The sequence below is a fragment of the Onychomys torridus genome, chromosome 1 (assembly GCF_903995425.1).
Source record: "Onychomys torridus chromosome 1, mOncTor1.1, whole genome shotgun sequence".
NCBI classification, from domain to species: domain Eukaryota; kingdom Metazoa; phylum Chordata; class Mammalia; order Rodentia; family Cricetidae; genus Onychomys; species Onychomys torridus.
This window is the reverse complement of record NC_050443.1, coordinates 127,939,833-127,963,016: the sequence shown is the minus strand read 5'-3', so window position 1 is coordinate 127,963,016 and position 23,184 is coordinate 127,939,833. Positions and strand designations below refer to the sequence as shown.

The 23,184-nt window shown below is 48.8% G+C and overlaps 2 protein-coding genes across 4 annotated transcripts in view; one reads left to right on the top strand and one right to left on the bottom strand.

The window, feature by feature from the left end:
* The window catches only part of LOC118594502 (solute carrier family 22 member 19-like), a 703,508-nt gene that overhangs the window by 581,121 nt on the left and 99,203 nt on the right, over nt 1-23,184 (top strand). The window lies entirely within an intron of this gene.
* On the bottom strand, nt 3,059-21,273 carry Slc22a8 (solute carrier family 22 member 8). Of its 2 annotated transcripts, XM_036204407.1 has the most exons (12): nt 21,210-21,273; nt 19,623-19,702; nt 18,504-18,860; nt 8,889-8,992; nt 8,262-8,416; nt 7,592-7,760; nt 5,698-5,821; nt 5,444-5,559; nt 4,349-4,563; nt 3,982-4,090; nt 3,642-3,845; nt 3,059-3,555 (listed from the first exon to the last, which is right to left on the bottom strand). In XM_036204407.1, the coding sequence occupies exons 3-12, from the start codon at nt 18,834-18,836 to the stop codon at nt 3,462-3,464; spliced, it is 1,623 nt and encodes a 540-aa protein (XP_036060300.1). In that variant the 5' UTR covers nt 18,837-18,860; nt 19,623-19,702; nt 21,210-21,273; the 3' UTR covers nt 3,059-3,461. The 2 variants fall into 2 exon arrangements, with proteins under 2 accessions (XP_036060300.1, XP_036060308.1); XM_036204415.1 differs by lacking the exon at nt 21,210-21,273 and having other exon boundaries at nt 19,623-19,717.

Sequence of the window (23,184 nt, the reverse complement as noted above, 5' to 3'; positions counted from 1 at the left end):
AATTCAGGATGGGATGCCTCTGTGCTAAATGGACCATTGGCTTAAATTCTGGCTGTGCTCAGTGGGAGGGTGTCAGCTTTGGAGATCTGGAGACAGGCAGAAACGTATTTCTTCTTTCAGAACCACATGCCACTGGAACTGAGAGGAATCACTCAGCTGAAAACATCTTGGGAAACAGATTCGAAGACTGAGGCCCAGACAGGACCAGTGCTGCCCGAGATCACATTGCAAGTCTCAGACTCCACGCCTTTGACTCCTTTGTTCTCTGTACTGTGTAAGTTGCTATCACATAGGTTAGATTTTCTGGGCTAAGTGCTGACTTTGTGTAACTGTAATCTGTTAAGTCAATGGGATTCAAAGTGTGGGACTACATGTGATTTTTATTACTTTGTGACACCTTTCAAATAAATAATTTACAGATCAAAGAAGACAGTTTGGCTCAGGTCACGTTCTGGAAGCATGGGGTTGAAATGACCTGCAGAGTTCTGAGGACTCCAGCTGCCTGCCAGCATCTAAGCCGGAACTTTCAGAACCAAAGTGAACCTTGTGCCTTGTTCCTGGCTAACCCAACCAGCAGGCCATATAAACCCATCCAAAACCACTGTTTAAAAGCTAGATATGAGCTGGGGATGTAGCTCATTGATAAAGTACCTGCCTAGCATGCAGAAAGCTCTGAATTTGATTCCTAGAACCACATAACACGGGGCATTGGGACACACAAGTAATCCCAGCACTAAGGAGGTGGGAGCTGGAGATTGAAAATTCAAGGTCATCCTCAGCTGGCTGTTCAACACATCGGAGGCCATACTGGGCTACATGAGACCCTGTCTCAACAAAATAGCAAAACCTCACAAACTTCACCCATGAGGTGACCCAGAGGGGGCTCCATATTGGGTGGCAATTCACTGAGTTAGTAGTTGTCCCTGCTTGGGGCCAGAGAGACAGGAATAGAGGAAGCAAGGAGGGCTGAGGAACAGCAGCACTGGAGAGGAAGAGGAATGGAGTTTGGTGTTTCTCTGGGAATCCTAACAGCAGCAACAGAAAATGCTTTCTGAGCATTTTCCTGTCCCTCACTCTGTGTCTGTAAGAAACACCCTGGAGCAGTGCAGAAACGGTCATGGTTAGGACATTCCAGGAGCCATCCTGAATTCTAGATCACTGATGGATGGGGAGAAGGTGGAGGCCAGTGATTCACACTGAGCCCAGTTCTTCTCTGTCTGGTGGAAATCTAGTGAAACCAAGGGAGGCATTGCTGGCCAGACTGTCAGCTGATCTGAGGCACCAAGGTTGAAACCCCATCAGTAGACATCAAGTTCTAAGGCGAGGCCTGATAGCCTCACTGTAAAAGTCAGGTCTCCATGGTCAGTGTACCAGCCCCAAATTATCTAAAGGTTGGCAAATAAGACTCCTGCATCCAAACCAAGTGTAAATGGCAGTTTCCCATGAGACTGGATGACAGGCTGGTGTGGGCGGGGCTTGGAGTGGGTAGCAGGGGGGTCCTTCTGCCTTTTACTCCCTCTCCGTCCAGCTCTTGCTTGCTTTCTCAGACTTACTCTTCTACTTCCTATTTTCTTGACTATCCTTCCCAATAAGCCACCTTACATCAAATCCTTGTCTTGGGGTCTGCTTCTGGAGAAATCTACACCAAGATGCAACCGAGATCATGATCCATTGTACACCAGGCTTTAGGGGCTCAGAAGTCCTTTGGGAGGACACTGCACAAGTTGAGACCCCCAAGATGAGTTGTGGATGAGCCGAATGCAGTGGGAGTCTGACAGGGAAACTGCAGGTGCCCAGAGAAAGGCTGGGGCAGTTTTCTGAGCAGAAAGAAACTGAGTAAGGCTGGATTTCCGCCTGGAAAAGTGGAGTGTTAAAAACAAAATGCCGAGCAGGTTGGGGCCTGATTCTGGTGGAACTTGTAAAAAGGTTGAAGTTCTATCCCCGTGAGAAATCACTGAAAGATGGAGGCAGGGTGCAATATAATCCTTTTCATGTTTATTAAGCACCCTCTCAAATCTTTACATACATATTTGAGAGTAGTCATTAGCTCTGTGCTTGATAATAAGAATTCATAGAGTGTGTTGGCGTTGTCCTGTGTGGTCACCAATAGCCACTGTGGAGCACTTGAAGGGAGTTGATCCAAGCTGTGTTCTGGTTCACTTTTTGTCAACTTAACACAAGTCAGGAGGAGGGAACCTTAATTGAGATAATGCCTCTATAAGACTGGCCTGTAAGCAAACTTGTTGGGGGAATTTTCTTGATTAATGATTGATGTGGGAGGGTCCAGCCCACTGTGGATGGGGCCACTTCTGGGCTAGTGGTCCTAGGTTCTCCAAGAAAGCAGGCTGAGAAAGCCAGGAAGAGCAAGCCAAGAAGCAGTGTTCCTCCATAGCTTCTGCTTCAGTTCCTGCCTTGATTTCCCACAGTGATGGAGGTGTGGCCTGAACAATGTGAGATGAAATTAACCCTTTCCTCCCTGAGTTACTTTTGGTCATGGTGTTTTACCACAGCAGTAAAAACCTTAACAAAGGCAGGGTCTCATGTAGGGTTCTGGAACTATTTGATTAGCAGGTCTTGGGAACACAGACCCTTGGAGAAGGGTGAAGTGCTCTTCACCTCGATGTTCTTCCTTAGCTCTGAAGTAACAGTACCTAGTGAGTGTGGCTCAAAACCTCGAACTGAGAGCTCACATAACATCTTTTAAGGTATTTTGTCACGGTGATAGAAAGCTGACTAACACAGATAGAAATATCCAGAGGGAACATCATAAGAAGGTTCTCACCAGACACTGAACACCAATACCTTGACCTTGGTTGGACTTTCCAGCCTCCAGAGCTACGAGCAATACATTTCTATTGTTTAGACAGTCTAGCCTGTGGTTGTCTGTTACAGCGGCAGAGACAGACTAGAAAACATGTACATGTTCACAGTAGCCCAGCTTGCATGCAGCTGAGTGCCCATAGCTGTATGCCTGAGTAGTACAGATGGACATGTGTATACTCACAAGGTGGCCAGCCCTCTTCCATCTCCTTCCCCAAGCAGCATGGCCTGAGTTCTTCATTGTGGTTTATTGAAATTTCCCACCAAGGAAAGAATTCGGGGGGAGGGGGGAAGAACTACCTGCTAGAGGATCTCAAGGGAAATGGAGATGGGACAATGGAGGGAAGTGGCCAATACAGAACGGGCAGATGGAAGGGCAGGGCCTGGGTTTCAGGGAGGATGAATGCAGGGGTGAGGAGGGAAGCCTTGTGGCCAGAGCTTTGAACAGGTGAGGTCTGGGTTGTGGGCTACGGTGGAGGTGGTGATGGTGGAGATACCTTGACTGAACTCTCAGAAAATCTTAGTTCTAAGAGTATGGGCCCACCCAGGGTCCCCCCCAAGTCCCAGGGTTCTTGAGGAGCACTGGAAGGGTCCTGCTTGGGATCAGTCTCTGGAGGGCAGGAAAGAAGATTCTGTTGTTCTCAGCTTGGGTCCGATCCACCAGTCTTCAGAGGGATTGTCTGGGATGCCTTTTCTGCTTCTGGCTCCTGCTTTGTTTTCTTGACTTGCTGGTGCCTAGAGACATAGAGCTTAGGAAAAGCCTGGAGTTCTGGCCTGTTTGCTCAAAGGGGAGTCCTGGGGCCTAGAGGCAGAGGACTCACCAGTCTTGTATATCCTCGATAGTCTCAGGCAAGGGCCGGTTGAGGGTCTCGAGCAGGAAGAAGGCAGCGCTGCCTCCCAATAGAGCCGAGCTCCCAAAGATGACATTAGGGATGAAGGGCTGCACCTCCCCCGTGATTTTCACCAGTGGAGCTATCATACTTCCCACTCGAGCCCAGACGTTACTAACACCCATACCTGTTTGCCTGGGAGGGTTCAGAGAAGGGATTGGCAGCCTGTGCAGAGGGCTTTTCAAGGGCAGTCCTGGGACCCCTGGGTAGAGGGCAGGAGGAGGATGCTACAGTTCCATCTGTTAGCCTCTGGCTCAGGTGCATCACCTACCTGAGGACTGTAGGGTACAGTTCACTTGTGTAGAGGAAGAGGCAGCTGAAGGAGCCCGACAGGCATCCTTTCCCAAATACAGCCAGTGTTGTTCTCACGAGTGGCATTTCTACGCGGGAAGGGGTTGGAGGATGGCCTTGGAAGTTCATGTGAAAAGGTGAGTAATAACCCATCTGCTACTCCTAATGCTTTTTCATCTTGGCCAATTGGATTGTTTTCTAGAAGAGTAACCTGAGCCCCACAAAAAGTAGGGAATCTGTTTAAGGCCAGCAACAGTGAATTGGAGGAGGGCTAACAAAGCTGGAATTCACTTTCCAGCCTGTAACAGATTCTTCCAAAAGGTCCTAGGGTAGCCTCAACCTCTCACCTGAAGACACAAAGATGAGGGCCAAGATGGCCCCTCCTGCCAGGAGCAGGAGGAAGCCTTGGGTGATGCGCCGGCCTAGATAACTTATGGAGAGGATTGTGATGAACTTGGCTGGGATATCGACCCCACCAAAGATGACCTGGAGTATGTAGATGTTGACTCCAAATTCTTCTACCCCCATAGCCAAACTGTAGTAGGCAAAACCAGTAGAAAACCTGAGAGACAGAGAGGCATTGGTTGGTCAGCATCTATAGCCAAGCTGAGATCTCTTCCCATAGCTGTCCATGGGTTACCAGGATGATAAATAGTTTTGCTTATTGTGTTATCTACAGCTGACTGATATAGTCTGCTTGAGTATAGTTGAGTTTTGTGAGACTGTGTCTGAACTCAAGGAAAAGTGCTGGGATTGGTCATGTCTTGCATGGTCATGGTCTAGGGTGTTCATAGCGAAGGTGCCCAAGATGGGCTCCATAGAATAACAGGACTGGAGGGACTCTCAGAGACCAGAGGAGGCAGGAAATGATCTGTTTTTGTTCAGTAGAAATGGAACATCCAGAGAGGCAGAGGTGAAAGTCAAGCTGTGAACCGTGTGAACATAATTCCTCCTCCTCTCTCAGAAGTATGGCAAAGTGTGGGACAAATTTGACCCTGGGGAAAACTAGGATGAAAAATGGTCTCACAACTAGGTCACAAAAGGACTTTGGGGAAGATGTAGGATCAGTCAGAAGAGGAAATTTGGGAGATATATAATTGCTTCCTAAAAATCTGCAGCCTGCAGGGTCAACTCTGCTCTGTGTGCTCCAGAGGGCGGAGCTAGGCTTCAGGGGCAAAGAGGCAGACTGTGGAGAAAGTTCTGTTACCAGGATGTGCACCGAATGGTCTAGAGCACCTGCCCTGTGTGGGGTAGTGTGACCTCAGAGGGAAGCAGACACTCTCAGCTGAATATGGGACTTCTGGGATGGAAGCTGGGCTTGGTGGCCCCCGGGAGGTAGTCTCTTGATTTCTCTTGCAGGTATCCTAGGCTTTGCCCTGATGGACACCTCTTTGTTCATCAACCCTGTGCAGGGTGTGGGTAGGGTGAGGTGGGCAGGTTACCAGGCCAGGGAGAGACAGAGGGTCACACGGCGCAGGATGGATACCCGGAGCAAGTCAGATAAGCCGTATTTGACCTTGGCTGAGGTGATGTCCTTCTGCAGGTTGAACTTTAGCTCCTTGGGACATAAGAGAAGGAGGGATGCTGTTAGTGGGCCTGGCTGGCGGAAGGGAAGGAGGTCCAAGTTCTTTCAGAGGATGAATGGGGGAGGGGATGGAAGACAGCTGTAAGCCAATTGCAATCTCTCCTCACCTACCTCAGTGGTGAGCTTTTCCCCCTCCTCCTTCTTGCCATTGAAGGTAGCCACCCGCTTGAGTGTCTTCAGGGCCTTTGAGAACTTTCCAGACAGAACCAGCCAGCGAATGGACTCTGGTACCCACCTGGGGGCCAGAGTCAAAACATAGTGGTTCCCATTCCAGAGTCCCCTTTGAGATGTCTGCATCCAGGGCCATGGGCTAGGAGGCCCAGAAACCTGAGGTGCCTCGTGCACTTTCTGTGGAACTTCACATTGGCCCATCTTTGTCCCTGGGCTGCCACTAGTTAGCACAAATTCCAGCATTCTGTCCCCGCATCTCTAAAACAGCTTCCAAAGCTCCCAGCCTAGGTTGGTGGCTGTTGTTGGGTGTCTTCCTTAGCTAAGAGCCCCAAGGACTAGACTACGGTAGGTGGAGCCTGGGGAGGGGATGACATACCTGAGGCTGGACAGCTGGAGGGGCATTTACCTCTACTTCCCTAACCTTCCTTGGTCTGGATTCCTTCAGGGCCTTTGGAGGGTGGGCGCTGATACCTGACTTCAGACCCCTGATGCCAACTTTTTGAGTTTGTTGTCCGTGGACTTGTAGCTTCGCTTCTACCTTGACAGTCCTGTGAGCCTGCTCTCACCAAGACTGTGAAGGAGTTCCTCTCATGCTTCATGGCTGAGCCCAGGGCTCCAGCCTTGCCTCCGAGATTAATGACAGCAATGGCTTCCACTCAGCAAGCCTTCCTGTAGGTTAGCCCCACAAAACTTAGGGTAATCAGCAATACCATCCCCATTTTCTCTAGAAAAGTCTTGAGGCTCAGAATGGGTGAGGCCCGCCTTAAGCCACAGGGTGAAGGGCACTGGGCTCTCACCTGTCCTCTGCTGCCCATCTGCCCCTTTGTCTCCCGACTCGGACTGCTCCACTCCGGGTTGTGCACGTTTCTGCTCCACTCTCTAGTCCCATCCCCTCCTTTTCAGATTGCTATTCATCTCTGACACTTGAATGTTCATTTCCAAGTTGAAGTTCCATCTCAAGTCTGTGCTTTTCCGTGTAACTTTCCCTGAGCCTCAGTTTTCTCAATTTTGGATATGGACAATAATGCTCCCATCAAACAGAGATGCAACAAGGACCAGAGACAACATGAATTAATGTCCAGAATGGGGTATGATACATAATTTGTAAGTAGTTACTCCACAGTTTCACCATTTCCCTCAGAATGCTTGTGACTTCCAGGACTTGGGCTTCAACAGCGAGTTACACAGGCTAATTTCCTGTCTTCCTGTGTGAACTGGGGTTCAACAGGTTGATCTGAGATCCCTGGCCACTCTGCGTCTCCTAGCAGAACACCTCAATTCTCATAGATTTCCAGGCTGAGGCTCCACTGTGGATATTCTTTTGTACTTTACATTTGAAAATCTCCCAATTCTGTAGATACTTTCTTCAAAATGTCTTTCAGATTTCTCCCCCAGCATCCTCTAGCCTGCGTAGTCCCCTCCCTTCTGTCCTCAGCCTCACCATTTTCTGTATTTCTGGGCCTTCCCTCCCCCCACCCCCGAACAGAAGTTTGGGTAGGCCTGCCAGCCTCACAGACAACTTCTGTGCTTTTCCACCCTCTTCCACGTGAAGTTGAGGCTACCCTGGATTTCTGGTCTCATGATGGACCAGCCCCCTCCTGCCCATCTCAACTCATGCCCCTTCTTCAGCTGCATGTAGCTTCCATGCCCCCAACACCTCATCTCTCTTACAGCATGCCTCAGTACATGTAACTCCTCCATCCTGGAGGGCCTTCCTTGACTCTGGCGCAAGGGAACTGGGGACAGATGGAGCCGGATAGCTAGATTAGGCATGGATCCCTTATTTGTCCCTGGTGGAATTGGGTGGAGAGGAGAACAGAAGAGGGCCACATACCAGGATAACAGGGAGAAGATGAAGAAGGGAACAGACACAGTTAACTGTAGCCAGCGCCACTGAGGAATGACATAGGCCAGGCCGGACAGTATGAATTGGCCAATGGTGTAGCAGTACCCAATTGATGTTGATGAGATGGCCCGCATGGAGGTGGGTACCCATTCCACATCTGTGAGAGGAGCCCAAGGACTAGATTAGGGTCTTGTCAGGCCTCAGGCACCTCCCTGTGAAGTGGTATCAGCTTCTGCCTCCCAGTAGCTACCTGACTTCATTTGATCCAAAGGATTCAATTACCATTTTGCAGATATTGCGCCTGAAACTCAAGGACATAGGACTCAAGTCTGGGCCTCTCTGTGCCCCAGTTCAATCTTAATATGCCTCTCCACTGGCAAGTAACTTCCCTTGCTTTGCACCTCAACTTCATCATCTGTACAACAGATATAGTATCACTTCTCCATAGTCACTGAATAGCATCATATGCCTAGCAGAGTACTGAGACCCAAGGCAAGTCCTATAGCTTCATAGCTGCTGTCATGTTTGTGATTGTTGTGGAATTCAGAAGGGTCTTAAGAAATCAAAGGTAGGCCTCTGGTTGACTCAAGCCCAATATCTCAGCTTTTTGGCTGGTGCTCCCCAAAGCCTTGCTGCTCAGGCCCCCACTGTGGCTCACTCAAGATAACGGTGCTCAGAGAAATGCCTGAGATGCTGCAGCCACACAGGAATCGGAAGATCATATAGACGGGGAGGCTGGGGCTGAAGGCAGCGCCTGAGCCACTGGCTGCCAGCATTAGGTAGCTCCAGGTCAGGATGGGCTTTCGGCCAAACCTGCAGCTCAGAAGAGAGGAAGGGCTAGGTTAGCCACTGTGTCTGATTGCCAGATTGAGTGACTTTGCAGGCTTTGGGGCAAAGGGCTGAAGGCTAACCCCAAGTCCTCACTCAAAGACCAGGTGGAGCATATAACTCTCTCCCTAGACAGAGCCTTGCTGGTAATTGCTGTTTTTCAACAAGTTTGCAGTAGGAGCATTGAGTTAATGAGTTATTTCCTCTGCCTCTGCTTAGCTGACTGAGCAGAGGTCAAAAGACCACGTATCTCTAAGTAATCCATCTGCCCTGGCTTTACACTATGTGACCACAATACTGTGTCTGAAAACCTGGGTTGAGAGGACTTTGGGACAAGGAAATGGTATCTGCCCAGGGAGGATCATTCTTCTCATCTCTCCCAGCTTTTGCTGCTTTGGGGTACATGGGCGTAACAGAGTTAGGAGGGATGTACATGGAGTGTGCTCCCGGGCCTCACCTGTCTGATAGTTCTCCAAATACAGGCCCTCCAATCAGTATGCCTGCCATGAAGATCGACTGGGCCATCTCCTTCAGTTTGTTGGAGCTGCACACCAAGTCCCACTGCACAAGAGCAAGGTAGGGCCATGCCAGTTTAACACAGTCCAGTCCCCCCAAGCCATGCTCAGCCTGCACCTTCACATGCCTGCGCACACACTCAGATGCCTTGGCTTCCTTGAGCCTGGTCTTTGGCTCCCAAGCACCAATTCTTTCTGCCTGTGGGGGTTCCTTAGGCCTTTGATCCATGATCGCTGGATGATAGCATCTCTCAAGTGTGTGTGGCCTGTTGCATGGTTTACAGAGTCTGCTCAACTACCCCATGGACCTCTGTCCTCAGCCTCTTCCACTGAAAGTCCATCTGTGCTCTGTAGCTCCCAATCTGCCTCCTCATTTCCCCCATTTCCAAGGCTCGTCCCGCCACCTGCATCCTTGACCTCACCTCTCCTCTCAAGGTCTACTCTTTTGGTCTCTCCCTGTCTCCCTCTCCCGCTTTTCTCTCTCTCTCCTCCTACTCTCTTTCTCTCTCAACTCTTCTCCTATAAACTTTCCAGTTCTCTTTGGCAAGAATCCTTGTTGCCACCCAGCCTCTTCACTCATTTCTCAGTTCTGCCCTGACCAGCACGTGGAAGCTGTGCTCACCAAAGCCACCCACAGCTTCTTTGTCACCATACTACAGACCTTCTGCATTCTGACCTGACTTTCCCCTTGGCCGCTCCCCTCCATCTGTCTCTCCTTTCGCTTCTTTCTCCCTGCCCCATCCTGCTAGTTTCTCCAGGGCTCCCTCTGGGGCTTTCTCTTCATCTAAGGCACATTCCCCAAGGCACTGCCACCTACTCTTCATGCTGAAGAGCCCAGACCAATCTCTGCAGCCCAGCCTCTCTTCTGGCCTTTAGACCATTGGAGTCTGTGGCATATTTGAAAACACTGCCTGGATGACAGCCCACGAACATTCCACACTTAACAGGACGTGTCATTCCACTCTTTGTAAGGTTCCATGCACACCGAATGGCAGACCTGGCTTTTAAAAATATTTATTTTTGAAATTTACATGACTTTGAATTGGTAAGTCCTGATTATATTACACGTGTGGAGAACACTGCCATGTTTTCAGTATACATGCAAAGAATAAATGGTGCTATGGAAACCTGTCCTTAACTTTTCCTGCTTTATGTTTTTTTTTTTTTTTTTTTTTTTTTTTTTTGTGGTGATACATTTTAAGTTTCTCCTTTCAGCTGTCTTGATTTTCAGTCCATTATGAGGACTATAATCACCCTGCTGTGCAAACAGAACTCAAGCTTATTCTTCCCCTTCACCTACAGCTGTGTATCCATTGATGAGTAGCTTTCCTGCGCCCACTCCACACCAATCTCCTCAATCCCTGGCCTCTGACAAATATAATTCTATACTCCTAAGAAACCCACATATAAGAGAGCATGCTGGGGTCCCCTTTTTGACTCCTCCCTCTCTCTCCTGCCCCATACAGGACATGATATCCTTGTGCTCACAGATATGCACTAAGGAAACCAGGAATGTTAAACACGCATGGTTGTCTCTTCAAAGGGAGACAGGTATAATTTGTTTTCCACCTACAAGGCTGGGAATGTATGTAATTAATAGCCTGGTGACCTGTGCTCTCTGTAGGACCGGCCACACCTGATTCTCCCAGACACTTATTCCTTTCTTTCTTCTTTCTTCCTTTCTTTCTTATGTGTTTATTTGCTTTTTTGAGACAGGGTTTCTCTGTGTAGCCCTGGCTGTCCTGGAACTCGATTTGTAGACCAGGCTGGGCTTGAATTCAGAGCTCCACCTGCCTCTGCCTCTGCCCAGGTGCTGGGATTAAAGGCGTGCCACCACACCTGGCTTCCCCTAGACTCTTATGCTTATTTTACTCATTCTCCTTACACCAGTGGTTCTCAACCTGTGGGGTCACACATCAGATGTCCTGCATATCAGATTCACACATTATGATTCATAACAGTACAAAATTACCATTATGAAGTAGCAATGAAATAATTTTATGTTTGGGGGTCAGCACAATATGAGGAACTATGTTAAAGGGTTGCAACATTAGGAAGGTTGAGAACCACTGTCTTAGACCCTTATTGTGAGCATTGTTTCTCAGCCAATCTCTAGAACCCATCTTTATGGACGAGATCACTAAGAGTTTTGATGCAGTGATGCCCTAAGCTTTATTGTGCATACAAGATTGAGCTAATTGTCACAAAAACTTTTCCAAAATTGTACTGTACTTAAATATGCCTAAAATAAACTACCTGGGATCAGACTCTACAAGTTTGAACCAACATAAGTTACTGAGTCACGCTGAACCCGACTTCTTCCCTCACTCAGATCAAAACTGCTGGCTCTCGTGTTTACAGATACCCCTTCCCACAGTCATTTGATCTTCAAGTTTCAAATATATATATATATATATATATGTGTGTGTGTGTGTGTGTGTGTGTGTATATACACACACATTGAGACGGGTTCTCTACATAGCTCTGGCTGTCCTGGAACTCATTGTATAGAACAAGTCACAGACATTGGCCTGCTTCTGCCTACCTAGTGCTTGGATTAAAAGAGTGTGTCACCATACACACCCAGCTGCATTTGCTTTTGAAACTGGATTTTTCTATTTTTTAGATTTATTTCTTTTGTGTTTATTGAGTGTTGTGCCTGCATATGTGTAAGTGCACCGTGTGTGTGTGGCTGGTGCCTTTAGAGGTCAGATGAGGATGTCAGATTCTCTCAGACTGGAGTTGTGGATGGATGGTTGTGAACTGCCGTATAGGTGCTAGAAACAGAAACTAGGTTCCCTGCGAGAGCAACAAGTGCTCTTAACTGCTGAACCTATCCTCCAGGACCTCTATTTTCATTGCAATTGCCTTCATATAGGCCTCACCATCTTGCCTCTGAACGCATAGTAACAGCTGATGTTTGCTGAGGGCTCTCTGTACCAGGCACTGTCATAAGTTAAAATTTTTTGTGCTTCAATTTCTTTAATCCTCACAACATCCATGTTATATGTTCCCGTTTTACAGGCGAGGAAACAGGCTCAGAGCAGGCTACTGCGAGAAGTCTATGACAAGTCTTCCCCACTTCTTCCCCAAAGACAAAATTGGCTTTTAGGTTTCTATTTTGCTAAATAGTCTCTGGTTCCCTGTCGTTGGCTAGGTAAGGCGGGCTATGCTTTGGCCTGGTCAACCTGTCTGCTCTAATCTCCTGCTAATCCTAGCACACATTCTTTGCTCCAGACATCCTGAATTACTTGTGTAATGAAGTGAAGAATGTTCCCTAGAAATGCCTCCTAAGAGCATTTCATAAATAAAGTGTGGGGAGAGCCCAAGGAGTTATTTTCTACCTTTCTCTTCTGGAAGTGAGGCGGGATGGGGGTGGATGGGGACTCCAGATCTTCCAGCTAGCTCCAGGTGAGCCAACATGTCCAGTAATCCTGGTAGATATTTCTACCAGGGAAGGGGGGGTCTACATGGTACGGTGTGGCAGCAATGGAGGAAACGGAATACAGGAGGAAGTGAGGGTGTAGAGAGAGAAGCATGGCGGTTGTGAGAGTGGGAGGTGTTTAGAGAGAGTTCTGGTATTTTATGACATGCCGTCTTAAGCCGTTCAGGAAAATCTAAAGAAAAGACCCACTGCTCACATAAATTACTTCACCTCCTTCCTTTGCAGCAAAAAGCACATCCCCCTGTGTGATGCTGAAGCTGAGGGGAGCCGTGTTGTTACTGATAAGGAAGTTGAAGTGGAAGACACATGTGGCATTTCTACCTGTTGGCTTAAGAGGGGCTCCTTGGCCTGGGCATACATGCTTGCTCTTTTCTTATGGGTGGGAATAGTGATAATGGCAACATCCCCCCCCCCCAGCCCCAGGCAAGTGCTGGAGATGGCAGAATTGCTGCTGTCAGCCTGGGTCCCTGGAGGGCCCTGCAGATCTAACCATCGGTCTGGAGTGCTGTTTCTCCCCAGGACTCCTACGGAAGAAACATTTCTGTATTGGTCATCATCAAGTCATGACTTATTGCCGAGGCTTTTGTTACAGCAGCAAAACTCTGCAGATGAAAGTGGAATTTGTATCGCCCTCCACGCCTGCATGAGAGGTTTACATTCCAAATTCTATGAGGAAAACTGCCTCCTCTGTGAGATGTGTGTGTGTGTGTGTGTGTGTGTGTGTGTGTGTGTGTGTGTTGGGATGGGCAATATCTAGCACACAACTCTATGTAGGGAGGAGAGAGAAAGCTTCAAAACTACAACATGACATCCGCTGGAGTGATACCATCCCTTAGTGATGTTTAGAAGCTCAAAAGAAGTACTCTGGTTAAAACTTCAAAAAGGAAAAAAAAAAAAAGCAAACTTCAATTACACTGCAAATTTCTTTCAGAGATTTCATGAGTAGCAAAGCTCATGAGAAGTAATGAGAAAAATGTGGCCGTGACCATCCTGCAGAGCAACACAAACTGTGGGGCCCAGGTCTGAGACCTGCAGCCGTTGGGAGTTGACTGTGTCCCCTCAGAAGACACACTGAAGTTCTAGCCTTCTAGACTGGAAATCAGGTTGTTTAGATATAATTAGCTGAGTTATAGTGAGGCCGTACTGGGCAGGGTGGACCCTTGTAGGAAGGGTAGAGACATGCACAGACAGGACAGGATGGAGGCGGAGCTTAGAGTGGGACCCAGAAGCCCAGCAGTGCCAAGGCTGTCGTCAGCAACCACCTGAAGCTAGAGGAGACAGGGATGATTCTTTGTAGGGCCTTTGTGAAGAACATACTGATGCTGTGGGGTTTGGACTTCTAGTCTCCAGATCTGTGAGATAATAAAATCTTTGTTGTTTTAAGCTGCCTGACTTGGGGAAATTTGCTAGAAACCAATAAACTGTGTGATTTGGCTTTGTGTGAAACATATACTGGCCTTATAGGTGATGATGGGAAAGGGATTGAAAATAGACGAGGGAACCGGTGTGGAGCAAATGGGATGTTTTTAAAGGCATACCGAGTTTCTGAGAAAAGAAGGTTTTAGAGCATTCTGGAAGCTTTTGATGGAACTCCCTGTGGAAAACTCCCAGTGCAAAGGCCTCAAGAAGGTCCTGGTAAAACCTGCAGCAGAAGGCTTGAATATTCATGACGTCTGGTTTCTGTGCTTTCTTTGACTGGGGCTCCAGAGGCTGGTGTAATCCTTGGATTTAATCAGGTTTTACTCTGAGTCAATGAAAACGAACGGTTCCTTGATTCCCTTACTCAGGGGTGTTGCCTGGCCTTTGATAATCTTATCTGAATGTCAGGGGCTTCTCTGGGTGGTCAGTTCGTGCTTGTGAGGTGGATGAATGTCTGAGAAGTCTGACTTGCAGTGCAGGTAAGGTTGCCCTTGTCTCTGTAGCTCTGATTTTACTACCAGGAGGGAAAACGCTACGAAGCCTCTTTTTGCCGCCAACAGGGTACATGCCATGAGGCCTCCTAGCCTCTCGTGTCTCTGTTTTTCCTCTCCTGTATTCTGTAGCCTTGATGAGGGCAGAAGACATCTCTCTTGACTGTTTATCCCTGGAAACTAACAGAATAGTTGGTTGTAATACATCTTAGAGTTTGTTTAATGAATAATGGATGAATGAATAAACAGGGCCAGGCTATCATACATATTTTTACTGTTGAGGCTCAGAGAGGGAAAGGTGACGTGCTCATTGGAGGAAGCCAGACATTAGCTTCATGGTGCTTCTCTCCCGCCCTGGGTATGGCCTGGGCTTGTAATTCCCATCAGCTCCTGTTAGTTCTACACAGCCTTCTTGTAGGACTACATAACCTAGTCCTGCACTGGATTTCTTTTCCCAGTCTGGTACCATAACTAAGCCCCAAGGAGCTGGTTCTGGAACGAGATGACAGAAACCTCCGCCTTGTCTTTCTGCCTGGCCTGGAACAGCAAGAAGGTGGTAGGGAGGAAAAAGAAGGGTCACTCTGCTCAGGAGGCTGAGGAAGAAGTTGAAGCAGAGGGTGCTTGAAGTGGGGTTGAGGGCAGCCAGTGGGGATGTGGAGCAGGGACAGCACTGAACATAAGAGACAGGCCCTGAATCTGGGTAGCCTGGGGATTTGGTGATGAGGACTGGGAGGTCAGAGGTGGTTGACCAAGGACCCTGCAAGGGTCCTGCCTGGGGTACAAATTATGAACTTCTCATGGCCCTGGAATCAGGACAGGAGGGTACAAAGCCAAGAGGAAGCCCAGGGGCCTTTGAAAGGTGCACTTTCCTCACTTGAGGCTGGTCCCAGGCCCAGGGGGCTGTGGGCTGAGTCAGCGTATGTGGCTGTGAGTTATACTCCTGGGAACCTAGGGATCAGCACCCAGGCTCCCGAGCTTTCCAGAAATAAAAAAAGGTCTTTGTTTCCTCTTAATGTCCTCGTTAAAGCTCCTTCTGGAAAGTCCTGATTGCCTCTATCACATGGGAGGCAGAACTCCATTCTACCCACCCCAAGCAGATGGAGCTTGTATTTGCCATGGCTGAATGAACAGAAGACCACAGTGCCTGTGTTTGTTCTGGTTGTTGGGTTTGGCCATTGATGGTCCAGTGGCTGGGCAGGGTAGGAGAACCCTCCTGTGGGGTTGTCATGGCTGTCTCCCCAGGGAATTAGAGCTTAATGTAGAGCTAAATGAGGTTTGACATGGACAAGGGTGCAGTCCTCTGAGGACTGCTGATCCCCTACATTGCGCAGACTCACATTATCTCAAGGGATGTAATGGTGACTGGAAATTTGGCTGGCACAAAGGTGAACTGACATTTAACTGTGAATGAGGCCCTGTAGCCCCTGCCCTTGGCGTGGCTCCTGGAAGCCCACCTGAGGAGTGACTTGGAGAGGAAGCTGTTCCCCAGTGGTCAGCAGTGCCTCTGCAGGAGGAACTTATCCTGTATTTAGCATTGTTTAAGAACCTACTGCATACCTAGTCCCGTGATGGCAGGTTTAGGTGGAAGAGATACTGTCCCTGTCCTGGAGGAGCTCCTGCAGGATGGGGTGGGGCATCTGTGGACGAGTCAGATCACCCAAGTCTCTCAGTGGAGTGAAGCGTGGACAGTCAGTCGAACTACGGGTCAGGTTCTGTGCAGCCTGAAGGAGCATGGTCTCTGGAGCCCTACCTCAGGGACTTGAGTTCTCCACTCTGCCCTGTGTGAATGTTGTGCCTCGATTAGGGACCTGTTTTCCAACTTCCTCATCTCTGCAAACGGGATAATGAAGGCGCTAAACTCCGAGGGCTGTGAGGATGAAATGAATCCACGCACACACCTCTATCCATCTGGCACCTGTGAACTCACACACCATGTTCGTGATTGGGCCATCTCATTACTCCTAGTAAGCCTGCTCTTTCCTCCTTCACTTTCTCCTCTCACTCATACTTATGGGCATGTCTTTGATTTCCTATATGCTCTTTTCTCCCACATCTGTTCAGCCACCAGGCCCTCAGATTCCAATTCCCTATTCTCTTCTAGTTTCTAAACCCACCATTATGTGTCACCACCATCCCAGAGTCCTATGCAGCTTGCTACTAGCTTTCCCTTCTGGTAGACAAAAGCTCTCCCTACAAGCCACTCTCTATCCTGCAGAGTGAGGCTCCTCAGATGGCGACCTGAGCCTGCCATACTCCTTCTTAAAGACTACCACATCTGATGGCTCCTAATCCTTTGTTACAGAGGCCACACGTTTGGCTTAGTGACCACACCAGGCCATCCTGCTGTTCTCTACTGTCCCATGTCCCACAGCCTCCATGCCTCACTGTTCTTGTCTGTTCTTCAGTCTCTGCATCTGTGACTTTGCATTTGGCATTCTGTGCCTCATGTCTGGGCTGTACTGTCCATTGGGCTCACTCCTTACCTCTTCTCTTTTACATTCAGAGCAAGTGTGACTGACTCCAACAGGACATCCTGGCCCCTGTGCTGGTTATAAACCTCTCCATTGGGTTTTCAGAATCTTAAGATTACGGAACATTGATTTATTCCTTCCACAAATATTTATTCATCAGAGCCCCTCCTCTGTGCCAGGTATTATTCCAGGTGTTGGGGACACAGCAGTGAATCCATGCAGACTCCATCAAATTACTGGATCCCTGGGTGTGTGTGTGTGTGCATCTGTGTACCCTCTAAAGGTAAGCACCTAGAAGACTATTGTCTTCTTTGACTGTGGCCTCAGCATTCTGTATCCTAACACCAATGTGCCCAGTGTTTTAGATACTTGATGCTGTATCATCTGAATGCTATGATTGACACAGAGCAGAAAAAGAATAGATGTGATCTGTTAACATTTGCATGGTGTTTAGAATAGTGCCTGGCATATTACAAATGCTTTCTGTAGAATAAATATTTGTTAACTACATAAATAATTGTATAGACAGTGTAGATGGTCTTGGATTCAAATCCTACCTCTGCCTACAGAAGAAAGTTAGGGCTGAGCCTCCATTTCCTCATCTGTGAAATGGAGCTAAAGACACTGCTTTCCTCAGGATTTCAAAAAGCCCAGACTCACGGAGTAGCTACCTGGGTGTATATTTGCAAGGCAAAGGTCTTCTAGTGAAGCAATGTTTGGATCCTGCACTTGTGGGGCTCACAGGGTGTCCCATTATTAAGCCTGCCTGGAATTTACGGCTAACTCATCGCTTGTACTTTGTACTTAGGGCCATTTTGCTTTAAAATCCAGCCGTGAAACTGACGGTGTGCACTGCACTGAACAAGCGCTTCTCTTCCCAGGACTGAGGGCCTCACCCTCAACAGCAACAAGACAGTGTCTGCAAAGCACCCAGCTATGCCTGGCAGCCAGTTGACATTCAGTCAACACCATTCCTGTTTCCTCATCTTCCTCCTGTCAGTTCATTGAAGGATTTGATTTAACTCTAGTTCCTAGAAACGACAGGCGAGAGAATCAGCTCCTCTAAGAAAGATGACTGGGAAGTGAAGCCATAGTGCCTGTGTGGGCGACTGACACCCCTGGATCTGCTCAGGAGTCTTTCAACCTCTGCTTCATGAAATCCTTTTCTGCACCCCCCTCCCCTGACGCAATGCTTTACACAGGATGGAATGTTCCTATTCTCCCTTCTAGTCTGGTTAACCCTTGCCTGGTGTTCCAGTCTCAGCTCCAGGGCTGCGTCTTTAGAAGGGCTTCTTGCAATGCCCAACCTTTCCTGTCCCTATAACCAGTCCAATGGTGGTAGGTCACAGTCCAAGGTCACAGCATAGCATGAGGTAACAAGTCATTTTACACTTCTTCATGTGGTGTTTTCACCCACTGAAGCTATCCAACAAGGTCATAACACCCCACCAGGAGCAGGGACTGTACGTTTTTTGAATCCCTGGAACTTAGTACTGTGCCAGCTAAAGAACAACGCCCTCAGATTGTTGAAGGAGTGTTTGGGCTCTGAGCATGAAGGAACCAAACCACTCAGCTCCTCTTCATTAGTACTGGGATCCTTCCTTTTTGCCCAGTTCTCTGTCCTCCAATCCCGGGAAGTCTAGGCCCCCTGCCTCTCTTCCTATCCACAAGTGCTGTAGGGTGTATGGGACTACCTAAGACAAGGTGGGGGAGCGAGGGTGCCAGACATACCTCTGTCACAATGGTGTCTCTGGTGCTGTTGTAGATCCAGCCATTCAAGCATGGCTCAGTGGCCCTCTGGGTATCATTGGGAAGACTGGCATTGGGCAGATGCATGAAACGGAGACACTTCTCAGGCTTCCCATTTGGATCCAAGGGGAGCACCCAGGGCTCTATTGAGGCGTTGGGTGGCGGGCGACAGTGGTGGGCAGGGGTGGTGGCTGTGAAGATCTGTAGCAAGTTGTGGTTGGCTAATCCGAGGACTGGGAGGGCCAGCAAGGTCACATGCAGGTACTGGAAGGGGCCCATGCTTCCAACACGGTCCAGAATCTCGGAGAAGGTCATGGCACCAGACAAGATGAACCAAAGCTGTAGGCAAGGCATCAGGCCAAGAGGGGTGTGTTTGTGTTTGTTTGTTTGTGTGTGTGTGGTGTGTGTGTGTGTGTGTGTGTGTGTGTGTGTGTGTGTGTGTGATATAGGCCTGTGGAGCAACATAGAACCACATGCACGAAGATGTATCTAGTTCCATGTATGAGCATGTGTATGGAGCTATGTCTGTGTGTATGTATGTGTAAAGATGTGGGGGCTCTGGTGTGTGGATGCATGAGGATGTACCCAGCTGCATGAAGGGACATGATATACCAATAGTGTATACACACACACACACACAGACACAGACACAGACACAGACACACACACATACTCACACAGATGTGTGGGTGCAGAGATATCTACAGTATGCATACATTTAAGATGCAGCATGAAGGCTGTGTGAATGCAGGCATGTGGCTCCGTGCTTATATGTTATAGGTGTGCATGCATGGCACTGCATAGGCCACATAGTAGGGACCAAGGGTCCAGATTTGGATGTTGATTGCACAGGCTGGAGGTGGGTGAGGGGGAGAATAATACACATTCCTGTATTGCTCTGTGTGTGGGCTAGAAAGGACCTCCCCAAGTTCAAAACCTCCTTGCTGTTCCCTGGGGTGAGTCCCCCATGCTGGAGTATCAGAAGAGTCCAAGCAGGTTACCGGAAGGCACTAGGGGTTTGACTAGTCACAGTGAGGAAGCAGAGCCTGGCTTTGGGGTGTTCTTGGGTGCTAGACTTGGGGGCCTTCAATCCCATCTCACCTGGTGGCTGGGGCTGGATCCAGTGGGGCTGGTGGTGGATGTGGTGGTGGCTGGTGCTCTGTCCTAGGGTCCGGCAGCAGCTGCGGTAGGACAGCTCAGCTCTCACAGGCTGTTTGCAGCTCCCCCAGGGGGCCTTATATAAGGCATAAGCTGTCTCCTGGGCTAATGTTTGACTTTGTTTGGAGGATTAACATCCGGCAGCGAGAATGCTGTGCACCCACCAAGCCCAACTCTCCCGAATGGGCTGCCTCAGCCCAGGCTGGTGGGGGTAGAGATGGGGCTGGGGAATGGAGTGTGGCTGAGCCTAGAGGGCTGCTGGCTGGGCAAAAGGTGAGCGGTCCAGGCTGCCCTTCCTGAGAGAGAATCTGGGAAGGGATTTTGGTCTGAGAGTCCAGGGCTCCTCTGAGTTGATAGTCAGAGGACTTGGAGCTGAGAACAACCAGTGAGAGAGGCAGTATTCCTGCAATGCACTGTCTTTTCCTGCCCGGTGTCTCCTGAGTAGCTGTATGGAGAGTGTTAGAGCACACCCAGACAGAAAGTCCCAAGCACTGGTCCTTATGGTCTCAGAGATGCCATGTGGAAAAGCCAGGGCCATTCTTGTCTGAGTCTCAGACACAAGTGACCGTTCTTCCATCTACACTGCTTCTTTCTGGGGACCAACTGCAGTCCCTATGGCTTTGTTTATTTCTCTGAGTATGGTTTAATTATCTAATAATGTGCATTTCTTGTATAAAACAGAAAATCTAACAAGCCAACACAAATCAAATAAGTACATTCAATCTCACCCAAGAGCCAACTGGGCAGGGAGTTCTGTGTTACGTTCTAGTCTTTTCTCCCACAGACTTATGTCTAAGACACGGTCTTGCAGCCAACTTGAAGCTTGGTTGACACTCATGGTTAGTCCTACTGTTAGCCTGGCACCATTAGGAAACTGAGAAGTTAAGTAACTTGCTTAGGGTTCTCAGCCAGGGAGTAGGTCAGAGGTGCACCTTCAAGCTCATTTCTGTCCTTAAGCTCGCCAGCTCTCTCTCTCTCCCTCCCCCTTCTCTCCTTTTCCTTCTTTCTTTCTCCCTCTCCTCTTTCCACCTCCCTCCCCTCTTCGGGTTTTTGAGACAGGATCTCACTACCTAGTTCAAGCTGGCCTTCAGCTCATGGCAATTCTTCCCCCTTAGGTCCCGTTGAGTGCTGGGATTACACGTGTGCACCACCACTTCTGGTTTGAATCTAAGTGTTCTATGAACTCTGCAGGGCACTGCATGGCTTCTTCCTTAGCAAAGTGGCTGAGCCTGGTGTGTCTTCTAAATCACAACTAGCTTGTTTTTGGCTGGCTATTTCTATTTGCTGGGACCCCTGGGAGATGTCCTGTCCCACATGCTCTGGGGGGCCAGAGAGGGGCCCACTTGGGGTTCACTGTTTTGTCTGCTAGAGGTCTCCCGTTCTCCTCCTGGGCCCCCTTCTTAAAGGTGGTATCCAGCCCCCAAGCGAGGGCCCGGATCCTCCTGCTGAAGTGCCTGCTGGTTCTTCCTCCCTCCACCACAGGGCAGCGGCAGCTGATGACCCCTTTTCCAGCCCCTCCTCTTTGCTTACCACCTGGACTCAGCAATTATTGATGTTCTCTGAGTGGCCTGAGGCAGGCTGAGATCTGGAGTCATCAAAAGAAGATTGAATTATGCTCCAAGGCCGCCAAGGGGTTGTTTTAGGAAGGTTTTGACTGTGAGGCTGGCAGCAAGCTGGGCTACCACAGCTAGCCCCGTGCTCCTCTGCCCTGTTCTGGGTGTTCATCCTCTTAGAGATTTTCCTGGTTCCTAATTGGCCTGGATTGTCCGTCTGTTCCTGTCCCAGTGGGTTGTTGTTTAAAGGCTCCTGGTGACTTCCCTGAGGCTGTTGGGGTTGAGCCAGAGCATACATAGCCCAGCTGCCCAGTGAGGGACTGCTGTATCCAGGCAGCATCCCCAACCCGCAGCGGATGTGCCTGGGTTCCTGATCCCTGGATCAAGGCTATTGGGGGTTATATGATACACTTGTATGACCTTGGGGAAAATCACCTCTCCTTGGGCCTCTTCTCTTCATTAGTTAAGTGGCTTTGAAAAAAAAAAAACAACAAAAACAAAAAACAAAACAAAACAAAACAACAAAAAAAAAAACGCACCAAAAACCTTACTCAGTGGTTTATTGGGTTCGTAACATCTCTACAGAAAGCATATGATGGAGCTGGTGCTCCAGCTAAAGTGAGGGAGAGTGATGGGAGCAGAACGAGCATTCTTGCCCATCACCTTCCTCAGTCTCTCTTCCCTGGCACCTTCTGTCCCAGGCTGCCTCTGCTGAGATCCCAAAATTCAATGTGTTCAAACTGATTTTTTTAAAAGAAATTGTGTGCTTGAGAGATCTTACATGCTGAATGCATTTTACATTTGGAAATTGGTCTTGTTTCCCCCACTCCCTTTATTCTTCTTTTAATTTTTATCTAAATTCTTCCAGTGTCCTTTAAGCTAAAACTGAGTTCAGGTCCCCCTGTAATCTGTTAGGTCTCATCAGGGGTGTGTGTAATTTGACCAAGAAGGGTCCAAGAAATCCTCTTTTTTTTTTTTTTTTTTTAAAGATTTATTTATTTATCATGTATACAGTGTTCTGTTTGCATGTATCTCTGCATGCCAGAAGAAGGCGCCAAATCTCCTTACAGATGGTTGTGAGCCACCATGTGGGTGCTGGGAGTTGAACTCAGGACCTCTGGAAGAACAGCCAGTGTTCTTAACCTCTGAGCCATCTCTCCAGCCTGAAATCCTCTTTTTTTAGGGGTAATCGTGGCCCAGTGCAAAGGAACGCAGGCTGCATCTCCAGCTTCTTTGGCATCTTTTGAAATCTTAAGTTCTCTGAGGCAGGGGAGCTGCTGAAAAAGGGAATCTCGAACACAGAGAAGCAGGGTCCCGCCGACTTTTTGGTGGCTGTGTGTTCTCTCCAAAGCCCCATGCCATGGTTGTGCTTACTTCCAGTGTGCTTCTCTGAGTGGACGGGCTGGAGGACTAGATCAAAACGGGCTGTCTGGAGGAGGTGACACAATCACCAGGATTTGATGACTGGATAGAGTGAGTTCATCAGGTAGAGTCAGAGCGGGAGAGTAGTGTGTGCAGGGTGGTTGTGAGTAGCCAGAGGAGAAATGGATGAATTCATTTGGGCAGCACCTCTGTTTCCACCTAGGGTGGTGACCTTAGCCTCCGGGCCAGGAATCTCTGTGACAGTCTTAGAGGGTCTGGTGATCCCTGGGTTTCTCTGTCTTTCAGGAGTGGGAAGGGAGAGTATCTGAAGCCTGAACCCAGTGAGGAGTCAGGAGTCGACTGAGTGAGGTTCAGTGGTACCCAGGTTCACTTAGTTCAGCGTCTGAGTCTCTCACCTCTTATGGTTATTTTACTAGGCTGGCTGCCAACAGCTGTTGCCTACCTGTTCTGAACCCTCTCAAGGGTTCAAGGCAGGAACTTAGCATGTGCATCCCTGCCTGGCTGCTTAGAATGTTCATAGGTGAGGATAATAAGGCTAAATTTCCTAGGGCCAGTATTTCCCTAGTGGA